This window comes from Anolis carolinensis, chromosome 1 (assembly GCF_035594765.1).
Source record: "Anolis carolinensis isolate JA03-04 chromosome 1, rAnoCar3.1.pri, whole genome shotgun sequence".
In the NCBI taxonomy this organism is placed as follows: Eukaryota; Metazoa; Chordata; class Lepidosauria; order Squamata; family Dactyloidae; genus Anolis; species Anolis carolinensis.
Genome location: NC_085841.1, coordinates 35,376,805 through 35,393,622, shown reverse-complemented (window position 1 = coordinate 35,393,622; position 16,818 = coordinate 35,376,805). Strand labels below are relative to the sequence as shown.

The 16,818-nt window shown below is 40.1% G+C and overlaps 1 protein-coding gene across 1 annotated transcript in view; it reads right to left on the bottom strand.

The window, feature by feature from the left end:
• The window catches only part of lyplal1 (lysophospholipase like 1), a 43,274-nt gene extending 26,961 nt beyond the window's left edge, over positions 1-16,313 (bottom strand). Inside the window, exons 1-3 of the mRNA XM_003216024.4 lie at positions 16,169-16,313; positions 12,644-12,743; positions 723-892 (exon numbers count right to left, since the gene is read on the bottom strand). Coding sequence (XP_003216072.1) covers positions 723-892; positions 12,644-12,743; positions 16,169-16,250 — 352 coding nt within the window. The 5' untranslated portion in view covers positions 16,251-16,313. The remainder of the gene's footprint in view (positions 1-722; positions 893-12,643; positions 12,744-16,168) is intronic.
• Between the last annotated feature and the right edge of the window lie 505 nt (positions 16,314-16,818).

Below are 16,818 nucleotides of genomic sequence, written 5' to 3'. Positions count from 1 at the left end.
CTCGCTTATCGCTGGGGTTAAGCTCCAGGACCACCTGCAATAAGCAAAAATCCGTGAAGTAGGGATGCTATATTTAAATATTTATACATTATTTTATTAGTTATACACTATACACTAATGGGTTGATAAATCGCCTTCTTCTCCTCCCGTTGCCACTTGGGCTCCTTTTCTCTCACTTTGGCTTCTCCTTTCTCCCTTCCTTAGGCTGTAAATTGTAATTTTTTATTATTTATAATAGTCTTTTAGAGTTTGTTGAAAAACCGCGAAATGGTGAATCCGCAAAAAGTGAACCGCAAAGTAGTGAGGGAACACTGTATACCTTAAACAGGAAGTAGACAATGGTCTGCACAATAAACCCCAATCCTGCAAATCCCATCAAAACAAATGTTGCATTTAATTAGAATTTAATTTCTGTATTTGATTCCTCTCATAGTCCCTTTCACGGCTGCAATTTTCCCAAGGTAGTTTACAATATAAGACATAAAACTCCATATTAACATAATCAATTCATTAAATCATCAGTCATTTTAAGCCAAATGTAAGAATAGATCAGTGAAAATGAGCTGAGGACAGCAACTAAAAGGCATTAGCAGAAATTTTACCCAAGCATTAAGGAGATTTTTTGGCTGCTCACATCCTCCATATCCACTCCTCACATTTTCAGGTTTGTCTCAGCTCATTGAATGAGCTGTCTAAAAGGTTTTCTTTTCCTAAAATCTTACCCAGGAGTATCCTGTTCTTCTTGATGCCATTTTTAACTTCATCATCAATCAAACTTGTAAGTACTTGACACATGGAATCAATGGTTTCAATATGTTCTGGGCAATCGTAAGAGATCTTATATCTGTCAAACCACACATTGGACAAGGAACCTCTCATAGGTGTATATGGTCTGGAAAAAATGGTGATAGAAAAATATGTGTGAACAGAAATGGTAATACAGTAGAGTCTCACTTATCCAACATAAACGGGCCGGCAGAACGTTGGATAAGTGAATATGTTGGATAATAAGGAGGGATTAAGGAAAAGCCTATTACACATCAAATTAGGTTATGATTGTACAAATTAAGCACCCAAACATCATGTTTAACTACAAATTTGACAGAAAAAGTAGTTCAATACGCAGTAATGCTATGCAGTAATTACTGTATTTACGAATTTAGCACCAAAATATCATGATGTATTGAAAACATTGACTACAAAAATGCGTTGGATAATCCAGAACGTTGGATAAGCGAGTGTTGGATAAGTGAGACTCTACTGTATATCCATGGAAATCAATTAATTTTATGTTTTAAAAATCTTTCCTCAAATACCAGAGTGATGGTGGTAGACACTTACAACTACAGTATGTAGACGATTAAGATGTAAACGATATGTGACAACAGTATATTGTTTATTTAAACAATGTTTGACCCAGTCATTTAGGAGAAAGAAAGAAAAGTAAAAAGGATAATGGTGCAGTTGAGGAATGTGTGGCCATGCTGATTTTGTTGGATTGCAACTGCCATTCGTCCGAGACAGTACAGCCAATGGTGAAGGATGATAGGAGTTGCAGCCCAAATCTGACTACACATTCCTTGCTGTTGGTGTTTATGCATGCATCCAATATTGTGTAGTCCCCACTGTGTTATGAAACTGAATTAAGATCTCCTCCTGCATGGCAGGCTGTTGGGACTGGATGGCCCTTGTGGTCTCTTCCAACTAGATAATTCTATGATTCGTGGGCCAGGGGTATTACCTTAGCCACACTTTCCTCTCAAGACTGTTTCAGGATTATGTGGGGAAGAGGACAACCAAATAGTCAGCCTTGATTTTATTGGAAAGAAGATGGGATAGTTATTTATTATATTGTATGACACAGCAAAAGCAGATAGAAATGCTGGATTTAGTATCACAAAATCACAAGTTGGAACACTTCCCAAGTGTCTAGGACTGTGTGATGTATTTTTGGATGATGCGCGCAGATCCCAGTAGGGTGGCATTTTGCAGTTGGCAGATCGTAATTTCGTCAATGTCTATTGTTTCCAAATGCCGGCTGAGATCTTTTGGCATGGCACCCAATGTGCCGATCACCACCGGGACCACCTGCACTGGTTTCTGCCAGAGTCTTTGAAGTTCAATCTTGAGGTCCTCATAGCGGCTGAGTTTTTCCTGTTGTTTTTCGTCAATGCGACTGTCACCTGGGATGGCGGCATCAATGAACCAAACCTTTTTCTTTTCCACAACTGTGATGTCTGGTGTGTTGTGTTCCAGAACTTTGTCAGTCTGGATTCGGAAGTCCCACAGTATCTTTGTGTGCTCATTTTCCAATACTTTTGCAGATTTGTGATCCCACCAGTTCTTTACTGCTGGGAGGTGGTACTTGAGGCATAAGTTCCAATGAATCATTTGGGCCACATAGTTGTGCCTCTGTTTGTAGTCTGTCTGTGCAATTTATTTATTATTATTATTATTATTATTATTATTATTATTATTATTATTATTATTTTATTTACCCTATTTCTATCCTGCTTTTCTCTACCCCACAGGGGACTCAAGGCAGTTTACATATGGCAACTATTAGATGCCTTAAAACATATACGAACAGTAAACGTAAAATAAATTAAATTAAAATTAATACACATTAAACATTTAAAAGCATTACATTCAATATTAAAATCACACTGTCCAAAAATCATAATCCAAGGCCATTCCGTCGTCATTCTACATATTCCAAGTCAATTATTGCACTGTATCAATCACCGAAAGCCCCATCCCAGAGCCAAGTTTTTACTTTCGTTCTGAAGGCTAGAAGGGAGGGGGCCGTTCTGATGTCGCTAGTGAGGGAGTTCCACAGCTCAGGGGCCACCACCGAGAAGGCCCTGTCTCTCATCCCTGCCAGCCACACTTGTGAAGCAGGCGGGACTGAGAGCAGAGCCTCCCCAGACAATCTTAATCTTTGAAGTGGCTCATAGGGGGAAATACATTCGGACAGATAAGCTGGGCTGGAACCGTTTAGGGCTTTATAGGCTAAAGCCAGCACTTTGAATTGTGCTCGGTAGCAGACTGGCAGTCAGTGGAGCCGGAGTAACAAGAGAGTTGTGTGCTTCCTGTATGCTGGTCCAATGAGCAGCCAGGCTGCCGCCCATGGACCAGTTGAAGCTTCCAAACAATCTTCAAAGGCAACCCCATGTAGAGCGCGTTGCAGTAATCTATGCGGGATGTGACAAGATATGTTGTTTGTTGCACGCATTCAAATAATTTCTGACTCATGGAGATCCTGACTCATGTAGACCTGCTTTGAGTCTCTTTCAAGAGAGAAGAGGGATACTGCTTTTGTTGTTTATTCATTCAGTTGCTTTTGACTCTTCATGACCTCATGGACCAGCCCATGCCAGAACTCCGTCAGCCATCACCACGCCCAGCTCCTCCGAGGTCAAGTCAGTCACTTCAAGGATAACATCTATTCAGCTTGCCCTTGGTCGGCTCTTCTTCCTTTCTCCTTTCATTTTCCCCAGCATCATTATCTTCTCCAAGCTTTCATGTCTTCTCATTATGTGGCCAAAGTACTTCATCGTTATTTCTAATATCCTTCCCTCCAGTGAGCAGTTGGGCTTTATTTTCTGGAGTATGGGCTGCTTTGATCTTCTTGCGGTTCAAGGCACTCTCAGAATTTTTCCTCAACACTACAGTTCAAAAGTGTCTTATCCTCCCTTGCTCAGCCTTCCTTATGGTCCAACTCTCGTATCCATAGGTTACTACTGGGAATACCATTGCTTTAACCATGTGGATCTTTGTGGGATACTACTACTATTACTACTAATAATAAACAAATAAGATGAATTTTTCATGCAACTTTCTTGGGTGGAGGGTTCCTTTGCCTTCCTGTGAGGACAAGAGAGTATGATTCACCTAAGGTAAGCCAGTGGTTTCCCATGGCCAAATAGCTCACAGTGTTGTAGTCCAATGCGCAAACCACTACACCATGCTGGCTCTCTAAAGATTGGCTATATAATATCTATATGACGGATTTATGAGCAAAAACTGTGGCAGTGGGAGCTAAACTCTACCCACAGTGTTTGCTCCTGGAACTTTCTACTAGCTAGCCTCACTTCTATTATTAATAGAACCGCAGAGTGAAAGAAGCTGTGGGCAGGATGGAGAAGTAGGTATGATTAAAATTCAATTGCTTAGAGAAGTGGAAAAAGCAAAGAACTGGGCATACGCTTCAAGCTCCAATTAAACTCTAAAAATATGCTACTTTTCCTCACTCATCGCCTGCCATTTCTGTCATGTGACAAATAATACCTTATTCTACATGGCTGGCGAGGAAATGAACAAACCTGTAAAACCATTTTGTATGGAAAAAAATCCTACAGATATTCATCTTCAGGAACAAACTCAACCTCAATCTTTGGTGTTCCTGGATTGTAGACTGAGATGGCTACTGAATTCTGCTTAAAATGTGTAGAGTTCCTTAATTATTATATTAAGTTTTAAATATTCTGAAAGCACCAGATTCTGTCTGATCTTGGAAGTTAAGTAGGGCCATCCCTGGTTAGTATTTTGAACGGCTCAGGACATGCCTATCTTCATGAACGCATCTTCCCCTATGAACCCACATGGACTCTAAGATCTGCTGGGGAAGCCCTCCTCTCGATCCCACCTCTGTCTCAAGCGCGGTTGGTGGGGACGAGAGAGAGGGCCTTCTCGATGGTGGTCCCCAGGTTCTAGAACTCCCTCCCAAAGGAGATTAGATTAGCTCCCACCCTGGATTCCTTCCGGAAGAATCTGAAAACATGGATGCTCAGAGGTGCCTTCTCATAACTGATAATTGATTGTCCATGTGCTTTACCTAGGCCTTGGCCATTCCATGCACTTTATTACCTTTAGTCATTCCCATCCCTAGTCACTGAAGAATATGCATTTTCAGATTTCCATTTCCCTTAAAATGGCCCATGGCCTATGGTGCTTGACCACGGATTGGGATTACTGTCTATGTTTTAAGTTATTTTAACTTTTGTAAGATGTGTTATTATATTGTGATTTTATTGTGTTACTGTTTTTATTGATGTAATAGTGTTTTTGGCTTGTCCCAGTGTAAGCCGCCCCGAGTCCTTCAGGAGATGGAGCGGGATATAAATAAAGTTTATTATTACTATTATTATTATGATAGAAAACTCTCAAATACCAGGAGCTTTATATTTCCGAGGAATGAACTGGCAAAACCACTTCTGAGGACTCCTTGCCTAAGAAAATTGTATAAAATTCATGAGGCCATTGTAAGTTGACAGGTGACTTGTAAGCACACACACACATACCATACACAACTTTTTTTTAAAAAACCCTGTGTGCAATCCAACCAGCCAGCCAATGATAATCACATGCTCTAACTTGTTAGCATTTAAAAAGAGCTTCCAATGCACTCCTCAACTTCAAAACACAATAGTGGGAATCCCATTGCCACTTTGTATACTGGCATCTATGCTTTTACTAGGGTTGAACAGCAGTGAACAGAGAAAGCAGTCACTTTTTTATCGTGTCAGAAGCAACTTGAGAATACACTTCAAGTCGCTTCTGGGGTGAGAGAATTAGCCGTCTACAGAGGCGTCACCCAGGGGACACTTGGATGTCTTACCATCCTGCTGGAAGACTTCTTTCATGCAAGCTAGAACTGACAGATGGGAGCTCACCCCATCTCGCAGATTCGAACCGACAACCTTTAGGTCAGGACACACACACACATGTAACATTTTAAAATGCACTAAGTGCTTGTTTAACAGTTACACTGGTAGAATATCGACTGTGCAAATAACAAAATGCAATCTTTTGGAACATCTTTGAAACTGCAACAACTTGTGTGAGTGTATTTAGTTGGCAGGTTAAAACAGCCTTGACTTAGACATTGATTGGCATGGGCTTTTTTCTGCTGTTTTAAACTATGCATATAATCCTTAAATAAATTTTAATGTTTCAACTTCATAAATTGTCTTTTAAGTTACACTTTCATTGATGTTTTGTGTTGTTTTTAATCTGTATTGTTTATGTACAGTATATGATGGAAGCAACAATGACTCCCATTACTGGGAGAAAGGTGGAATCTAATAAATAAAATAACGTTAAAGTCTGGTGTATGACATCAACAGTGTTTTACATGCAACCTGCCAGCACAGAGCAGTCTATTTCTCTATCACCTTGTTTCTTTCTTGGCTACAACGCATACAGATTTTCCCTTCTTTGCCCTGCCAGCCTATACTGCTCCAGTGTAATACATTCACAGGATCTGAACATCCTATAGCACCCTGCTTACAACCCCAAAGGGATTACAATTTAGAATTTGCCAAAGGAGGAATAATTGAGGAAGGGAAGTAGAAGCAAATGTAATTAAAAGAAAAATCTGCACTAATTCTTACTACAAAACACTGTGTTTCCCAGTATTATCTTATCTCAATATTTTTCATGATTTCTCGTTCTCGTCATGTGACTGAAGTTGTTCCACATGAAATGTATGCCATTATGTCAATCACCATGCATGAGTTGACCTTCACTGTTCCAATTCCCATATAGTCCTTTCTTGTTCATACCTGCCTGCCCATGTGTTTTCACATGAAGCAGTCCGTCCCTGTTGCCTCTATAAAACAGAGGGCATCATGTTTTTGCACAAGGAGGATTTCCATGAACCACGGTGCGAAATAAATCTCCATTCAGAAAAGGTGTATTTACCTTTAAAAATACCAAGCAGAAGGAAAAATGTGTGATCCATTTCTTCTAAGACAAAGTTCTTGTCCCTTGTTTCAGGACCATCAATCCAATTTTGGAGAGCAAGATAAAACATTTTTCAAATAGGAGACAATGCAGTGAGATTTGACATATAACTCTAATGGGCAATTTGTGGTATCACTCTATGGAACAGCATATGCTTCACTTTTTAAAATATAGCTAACCATCTATCCTGTCAAAACTCACACAATAAATCCTGGTAGATGTTGTGACAGTAGGGATGCCATTTTTTCCCTACAAGAGCACAAAGAAGCTTATTTTCTTTTCCTGACATTCAGTTTTGTGTAGCTTAATCCACTAGTACTAACTTCTGATGTCTCTTGGCTCCCATCCCATTGGCAACACTATCAGTATGGAGCCAGTGTATTAAATACCACCGTAAAGAAAGGCAGCAGGAGGCTGCACTATAGAATAAAACTATTTTCTAAACATGTTAGCAAAGTTTCTTCATTGTGATCAATTCTGTCTGCTGAGATTGCTTTCATTTCCATCACCCGTTGGCATGATCCAATCAAAGTGAAGCAATGTTTTACATGTTCTTGATTTCAGTGTGGGGAAACTTACAACACTTGGCTAGATCTTATCATTCTTACATTTCACCCGCTGAAGATGGATATATATTCTTAATTGCGTTCCTGAATCTGAGCCTAGGGCTTCGTAATGCTTCCTCAACTTCCATACTAACAAAAGTCACTCTTGCTCATATAAACTGACAGCCTTTGTCACAACAATCCCCACTCTCATGCAGCTTAAAAATAAATATAGAAACTATTTCAAAAATGTAGTCAGAACTAAGAAAACAATTTTAGCTATTAAGCCCACTATAGTAAGACTTGTAGGTGAAATGCAACAGCAGACTTTTCTTTTAATTAATTAACTAACAAGTAATATTAGGCTGTAGTTCAGTAGTCATGTATTACTACTGCTAGTAGTATTATTTGAAATCTGATGGAATTATTCCAATAAAAATTATAATTTTAATAGGAGTGTGTGCATTCACTTATTTCTCCCTTCTATCCAAATATGAAGACCCTTGATAAGCAATCTTAGGGAAATATTTGATGCCTTTTATGGATCTAAATCTTTCATTAAGTTTTGGTGGCCAATAGCAACAAAATAGGAAGGAAGTTCATGGTTTTTTTTTAAAAGGTTAATAATCACTTTTCTACAACACAACACTTTCACAAAGTTGAAATCTTTTCCCTGAGTGGATTAAAATGTACAATTTGAAAAAAAAAGTAGAGGAAGGAAAGTGGCAGCAAGGATAAAAAGGAAAAAATGTGCAGTTTATTTTAGTGATGTATACTTAGGCTTGTTCATTGGCTTGGGTACGGTAAAGCATTGGAAATTTTGTGCCAAGTTGTTCCAGGAAAAGGTGGGCTTTAAAGAGAGACCTGACAGGGGAAGGCTGAAGAAAACATGGGAGACAAAGAATATTTGATAGAATCAAATGTCCATAGCATTACAGGTTGCAGTTAAAACTTCTGGCACACATACAGCAATGGATCCAACCACTGAGTGGTCTACTTTTGACCATAGCTCCTTTTAGAGCCTTCATAGTGATCAACAAGAGAATAGAATACAGAAGTCCCCACAGATATTGATATTGACTGTACAGCTTAACATCTCAAACACCTTGCTTAAAGCAGCCAGAGGAAGCATGCTAAAGCAAAAGAGGGTGCCTGCTGGAGTCCTTTTTAGTGCCGAATGGATGGAGATGAAATCCCCAATAAGTCAGGTTGCCTGTAGGTGTTACGCATGGAAATCAAGTTTAAAACACACAACTTGTAATTGAATACATATAACACAAAAAGGGAATAGGATAGAAAACAAACAAAGCAGGTATAATGAAACAGTGAAAGGAAGTCGCTGACAGGACAATGCAATTGCTGTTGCCCGCTTTTGGTCCAAAACTATTTAGCTGTTTGTGATTCCTTTATTTTATCACTTTTAAACTTATTTATTATGCAATGCTTTTGACACAAAATTAAAAAAAACTGTCAGGAGAAAATCTGCAGTTCATCTTGAAGTTCACTGCTGCCACAACTGAGATTTTTCCTACAAAGGTTTCCTTTAGACAGCACTACACACACACATCTAATCACACCTGAAGAGCAGCACATCGTAACTCTTTGTGATATGAAAGAGATAAAAGCATTCTTTAAAATCAAACTGAAACAATTTTTAAAGAACACACACATATAATTAGGACCACCCAAAACAACACCATTTGAAGAATAACAGGGCACACAAAGACATACAGTTTTAGTTAGAAGCTCAACTGGGATGGAACCAGACTAATTTTTCTCTCAATGTGAGATTAGTTGGAAGTTACTTAACTGGGAAACTTCTACAAAGACATCTCAGTCTGATATATTCATCGGTCTAGTCTTCTTGGGATATGGTCCTCACTTAGGATTTCAAATTATAGTAGACTCATACCAGAGGAGGTAGTTTTTCAGATATCATAGCCTAAACTATCTAGAACTTTGTAGCACTACCACCTCTAACTGAGCTTGGAAATAATTGGAGGTGTAACATCAAGTGTCTTAAAAGAACAATTAGGTAACCACTATGTTTTACAACTTTTTAAGGGCAGCGCTGCAGACAATACATTACTATAGTGTAATTAAAACATGATTACTATTGCTGAATCCACTCTCCCTAGGAAGGGGAGCAGTTGATACTCCAGGCAAAGTTGAATGAAAGGATTCATAGCAAAAGCAGCCACATGGCTTTCTTGGAGCATTGCAGGGTGCCAATTTTTTTTTCAGAGCAAGTGGAATCCCATCTCAAACAAGTTGTAATCCAAACCCTTGCCTGGCTTTTCTTATCAAGGCAAGTTACCAATTCTTGTTCCCAATGTTGGCTATGCTGGCTGGGGGATTTGAGGAGCTGCACTGCAGGAAAGTAAGGTTTCTAAGATTTGCCCTTGCCTAACTCTTCCTTCTCTTCTCAAATATGTGAAATCCAAAGATACTGCTACAAAAGCTTACCTAATCCCTGCTTTCAAACAAAGTGTTAAGTTTTACTTGTATCATTAAAACAATATCAGATCCAAACCAATATTCAAGAACATGTTATGCAAGATACAGAAAACCAAGCTTTGGCTTACCAGTCAGAAAACAAAATTATTATCAGAATCACCTTTGGTGGGGACAAGTTACTTGACTCCACAAAATTAATTACCACATACAGCTTTATAGGAGAAAAGCAACAGAAAGAAACACAGAAAGGGAAAAGGTCTGCAAAATATGCTCAGAAGGGGAAGAAAACGATATGCATTACTCAACAAATCCATTTTCCAATGTTCAACAGAGATATTTTTATTGGAAAAAAATAACAAAAGGAGTCTAAACTCTGTTTGGTTGTTGAAAAAGACTTACAGGGTCAATTTATTCACAGATTAACTTTAGATTTATAAAAGAAAAGAACTGTGAAAAGAAAATGCTACATACAGCAAGGTTCTTTGAGCTAGATTTTTTGAAGGGAAGCATAACAAGGTATAATATAGTCATTTCAAAAAGTTGAGACTACATAATTTTAAGCTGACCATGTTAGCTGTTCCAATGCCAGTTTAAACTATCACTTTCTATTTGTAAGACAAAGGGGGGCTGTATTCTATTCCAATTTAGAGTCAACAGAAAACAAACGTTTAACTGACACCATTAGCGGCTGAAACAGTATTCCATGTTGCATCTACACTTACTCAAAAGAGGGATAAATAACACCATTTGCTGCAAAAACCACTGGGACAGACGTGGCAGTAGATGCTATTTTTAAAGCCCTAACTTAAGTTACAGGACATTTAACCAGAATAATTCCTTGAGGGAGGATGAAATGGAAATATTAAGTTATATTTGACTATGGAAAGTTGATGTAGTTGTCAATTCTCCCGAGGAGCAACGCAATGACTTGCAAACCATGAGCTCTACCCAATTCCTGACCACAGGTCATCTCATCATTGGAAAATTATTACAGGTACAACTTCAGTTAATGAAGCATTATGTTAAACAAGCAATGTTTCTGAGCACTGCTTGTTTGACATAACATTTGGGAACAGATGAAGAACTATAGAGCACGTTACAGCAAATATTTTATCCAAAAGTAACAAGCAAACAAACAGGTCAGACAAACTTTACATGAGTAAACAAAAATATTTTGAATGTTATAGACAACATTTACAGGCTTGAAAACCCTACCTTGGAAAAATGTATTATTCTAAATTGGCCACTTATATGTGTATAACCAATAAGCACTGAATTCCATGAGGCCTTCTGGGATCCATGGAACAACACAATTCAAGGACATTGACAAGATGGAATTTGTCCAGAGGAGGATGATCAAAATGGCAAAATTTCTTAAAACCAAGCCCTATGAGGAGCAGCTTTGTAGCTGGAGATGTTTAGTCTGGAAAAGAGAAGGTGAACAGGTGACATGGTTGCCAGGTCTAAATATTTAAAAGAATGTCATACTGAAGATGGAACAAGATTGATTTCTGCTACTCCAGAGACTAGGACATGGAGCAATGGATCCAAACTACAGGGAAAGAGATTCCACTTAAAACATTAGTAAGAACTTCCTGACAGTAAGAGCTGCCTTGGAGCATGGTGGAGTCTTCTTCTATTGAGGTTTTTAAATAGAGGCTGGATGGCTATCTGTTGGGATTGTTTTGATTATGTTTTCCTGCATAGCGGGGGGTTAGACTATATGATCCTTGTAGCCTCTTCCTACTATGATTCTATGAACTTCTTTCAGAATTTGGAAGTGCCATACAACAAGTATAAACATTGCCTTTGACATACTACTTGTTTGGTAATAGATGTTTAAAGGAGCCCCTGATGGCGCAGTGGCTTAAACTGCTGAGCTGCTGAACTTGCTGACCGAAAGGTTGATGGCACAAATCTGGGGAGCAGGGTGAGCTACCGCTGTTAGCCCCAGCTTCTGTCAACCTAGCAGTTTGAAAACATGCCAATGTGAGTAGATCAATAGGTACCGCTCTGGCGGGAAGGTAAAGGCGCCCCATGCAGTCATGCCGACCACATGACCTTGGAGGCGTCTACGCACAACACTGGCTCTTCGGCTTAGAAATGGAGATGAGCACCAACTCTCAGAGTTGTCAGTTTCCCCTGACATTAGACTGAGTGTCAGGGGAAAATGTTTACCTTATAGCTATGTTTTCCTTCATAATATAAAGCATGATGCCTTCCTTTTAGAGTACTGGGTTTACGCATTACTTTAAAACATAAGTGGGAATCACACAACCCTTCAAGTGTTGTGAGAGTTATAGTTCAGAATGTCTGAGGAGCAGAGATTCCACAAAGCTACTATTATTTAGAAAACTACTGAGCACTTACTAACAAATGCAAACACATTAAATCTGATTGCAACAATCTCTGTATTGGATAACAAAATGAGCAAACAATTACTTAAAAGATATTTTGTACAGAATAAAATTAAAATAATGCAAACATTATTTTCAGAACGTTCACTTGCTATTAGGTGGTTATAGCCTTGTGTTTGCAATTTGCCACTCTAAGGGACTTGTCCAAGAACATGATATTAATGTCCAAAATAAATAAAATCTTTAAACTGTCACCATTTTGGCACAGTATCATGCCTATATGCTGAAGAATGAGGCTGACAATCTAAAAGTTAAATCTGCAAAAGGTTTGATGTTAAGATCTTAAAATAATCCGATTGTGTGCATGTGTGTAAATGAAACCAATCAAACTTATTTATACCTCAAAATATTGCTGTAATTATGATCACACTAAGAGACTGGATCCCTTGCAGGTAGGGGAAGTCAGACTATAGTCACAGTAACAAATATATGAAAAACAGTAATTTAAAACTCCAGTAAAAATGAATAGAAGAGTACCTGGCAGGAGCTGTTGGATAAATGACTTTTATATGTTGAAATGATAAATTCTTCTTCAAAACTTGCTTGATCCAGTCTCTTACTCCTGGGCCACTATCACCTAAGTAGAAGAGAAAGACATCATCAGCATTATATATATACTAGGTTGCGTACCCGGCGATGCACGGATTATTTGAAAAGGACCTTGTTTGTTTTTGGATGTTAGGTAATATCTGTTTGGTCATAGAAAAAAAAACCTCAAGTCTTTGCTTTTGTTTTTTTAATGAATGCTCTCATTAGAAAATGCCTAAGGATGTGAGTGAACTACAATTCCCCAAAATCTTGGGTCAATCCTCCTAAAACACCTCCAGTATTCAGTTGGCCATGTTGGGTCTGTGTGCCAAATTTGGTCCAGATCTGTTATCTGCTGTATTCTCTGGATAACGGTGAGCTACAAATCCCAGGGCAATCACCCCCAAACCCTGTCAGTATGTAAATTTGGCCATGTTGGGTCTGTGTGCCAAGTTAGTTCCAGGTCCATTGTTGGTGGAGTTCAGAGTGTTCTTAGATTGCAGGTCCCTACAACTCCTATAAGTCATGGTGAATTCTCCCCAAACCTCTCTCTCTAGTATGTTCATTTGCTGATCAATTCCTCTGTTTGCTGTGTGCCATATGAAAGGGTAGGAAAGGGTTAAGGGAGAGGCAGTGAGCAGGGTCATGCAGATGGAGATAGAAAGGAACACTGGGACGTGCTTGCTGCAACCTACAATGTCCTTGGAGGGAGTAACTTGATGGCTCCTCAGCACTGGGAACTATAACCTGTTTGTGGAGGCCGGAGGCTGTCTGTGTGAGTGGACACCCATGCCACATACACATGTACAGATTTTCACTTCTATTATATGTATAGATTTAGAGGTCACCTCCCCCCCACAAAGGTACCAAATCCAAAAAGAAAAAGAAAAAAATAGTTATAGGTGGCAGCACATTGTTGGCTAGAAGATCAAAACTATCAAAATGTTATTAAATGCTGAATTTTACTGATGCTCAGGAAGCCTAGCAGCACTTGATATCTTTCCTTGTTCCATATACAGGATTTTTTTTTTCAGGGGAAGGGGTTGTCTTTCCCTTTCCCGCACTGCAGAAGTGTGGAGAGCTTAATTCAGCAGAGCTGTATTAAAGTAAGGGCAAGACAACAGGCTGTCGTTTTGCACTCTGTGAATAAGTCTCCCTGGCTTGGAACTCTTAAGCAACAGGTGTTGTCTCTGGATCAGGAACTGGCAACTCCAGCTATTCTACTTTCCATGAAAAACGATCCCTTATAAACACAAGTTTACATGTAGGTAGTAAAAACAGCTTTACAGTGCAATAACCCCAATAAGTTTCACACTTTTAAAAAAAGGCAATTTAAAGCCACATAAAAAGGGCTTTGATCTAGCTCACCTACTCCAACACCACAAATTAAATAGCTGCACGAGAATAGCACCTGCCCAGGGATAACAATCTCAGCATGCCTGTGGTCAGGTAAACAAGGTAATGAAAAATGCACAAATATTAAAGTGTTCTGTGGCTGTGAACATGCTCTTTGAAACTCAACAACTGTAAGGGTATTGCTGGAGATTGCTTTTTTGGTACTGCCAACCCTCACTGCTGTCATCAGCCAGGTTCAAGAGAGTAAAGCAGAACAAGAAACGAGTCTATGTTAATCAAACCATTCTGAAGTCTTCACTAGGCCCTAACTTCCAAAAGAACTGAACAAAAATGTTAGAAAACACCATATTTCAATTTTTAAAAACTCAAGTGATTTCAAATAAACATTCAGTGTTGCACTGGACAACTTCAGATCGGAAAACATTTAAACCATGGGTTGCTGTGAGGTTTCTGGGCTGTATGGCCTTGTTCCAGAAGCATTCTCTCCTGACATTTTGCCCACATCTATGGTAGGCATCCTGTCAGGTTGTGAAGTTCCTCAACAACACATTTAAGCCATTTCACAGTGCAAGCTCCTTCCTCCCAGAAACGTTCTTGGTCGGCTCCACAGAGACACCATAATTCAGTTTGGAAGTTGACTAAAGCAAATTGGTTTCGTTGTACAGCGCCTACAAAAATACCCCAAGAACCAGTTTGAGACTGGGATGGTGGCCACACTATCTGCCAGTTCTGGACTGGAACAGAACCCAGGAATTCACGGTTGCATATCTTCATATCCGTTTGGGATCATCCCAGTTTCAAGCCCTGCATGGGATATACCAGTCATGGCCCAGCTATTAGGAATTGTGGGAGTTGAAGTCCAAAACACCTGGAGGGCCAAAGTTTGCTCATGCCTGGGTTATACTCTTGTTGGCTTCAGGGCATTGCCTGGCTTGTTCCAGATTTTCTGGTGCGTTTTAAAAACAGCTTTTGGATTGATCTGCATTGCTGTGTGCATTTTGTTTTGGTTGAGTTTTGTGGACACCCTGCCCTTGAGCCAACTTCAAATTGCATTAAGTGTCTGTATGGAACCACCCTCTTCGATTATTTACAGTAATTATATTACATGTGTTGTCTTCCAAATGAAGTACCCATTGTCTTCTTAGATGAACATAATTATTGCCAAGAGCTAAACCTATAGATGGAACCTTAAGAGTGGTTAACACTCCAGGGTTTCTGTTTATCAGAGGTTTGTTATCTCAGTAGTTCTCAACCTGTGGGTCCCTAGGTGTTTTGGCCTACAACTCCCAGAAATCCCACCCAGTTTACCAGCTGTTAGAATTTCTGAAAGTAGAAGGCCAAAACATCTGGGAACCCAAAGGCTGAGAACCGGTTTTAGCTTGTCAGAACGGAAACAATGGGGCACCTTAAAAGTGAAATTCTGAAAACTCTGGCTAATATTTTGTGTGCTTGATGAAGAGGCCAATGGGAACCTTACATTTTGGGTGACAACTCCCAGAATCCTCAGCCAGCATGTTCAGGGAGTTGCCCTCTAGTCTCAGGAATACGTATGCTAGTCTTAATCTACACTGTGGAATTAATGCATTTTGACCTCACTTTAACTTCCATGGATAAATGCATGAATGCTGATTTGCAGTTTGGGGAAAGTACCACCACTCTTTGGCAGAGAAGGCTAAAGACCTTGTAAAACCAGAGTTCCCATGATCCCATAGTTGTGAACCATGTAAGTTAAAGTCAACCTGTATTAATTATATAGTGTAGCTCAGGCATGGGCAAATTTTGGCCCTCCGGGTGCCTACCGGCTGTTAGGAATTGTGGGAGTTGCAGTCCAAAACACCTGGAGGGCAGAAGCTTCCCCATGCCTAGTGTAGCTGCCTCCTTTAAGGCAATGCTTCCTATACTGATTGTTTAGCTGTTTTGGACTCTATCTCCCAGAATCCCTAGCCACTGGCCAAGGCAGCTGAGGCTTCTGGGAGTTGAAGTCCCAAAAAACCCCAGAGCCTGGGGAATCACTGCTTTAAGGAGTGCTAGTTCTCCTGATCCCCCATCTGCCTCCCAAAATAGGAAAGCCCTTTCTTTAGCAGCTAGTTTCTTCTTTTGAGAAGTAGCAGCAGCGACCTGAACCGTGGAGAAAGATGACCGAAGCCGTGTGTCTCCCGGCAGGGGCGGCAGCCACTAGGCTCCTCTGCAGCGCTGCCATGCTCTCTCCTTCCAGCCTTCCTTCCTGAGGCGAAGAGGCGGACAAAACACACTGCGCAGGCGCGCCGAAGGAGGCATTCACTCCCCCGCCTCTTCTTCCAATTGGGTTGCGGTGTGCGCGGGCGCGGGAGGGGATCCTGTCCCTGTTATGTGCATTGAGCCATGGCATTGATCACAATTCCCATCATTCCATAGCATTGAGCCATGGCAGTTGAAGTGGTGTCAAACTGCATTAATTCTACAGTGTAGAAAAGGCATGGGCAAACTTGGGCCCTCCAGGTGTTTTGGACTGCAACTCCCACAATTCCTAACCGTCTGGAGGGCCCAAGTTTGCCCATGCCTGGTGTAGACGCACCCAAAGACTAATGGGAACACTTTCTTGCAAATCCTGGTGCAGGTTTTGAATAGACATGCATAATATTGGACTGTAAGCTGCATTGTACAAAAACCAGAGGTGGAAAAGGACAGTGGATAAGCCATAAGTAAAAGGTAAAGGTTTTCTCCTGACGTTAAGTCCAGTCGTGACCGACTCTGGGGGTTGGTGCTCAGCATGACTGCATGGAGTGCTG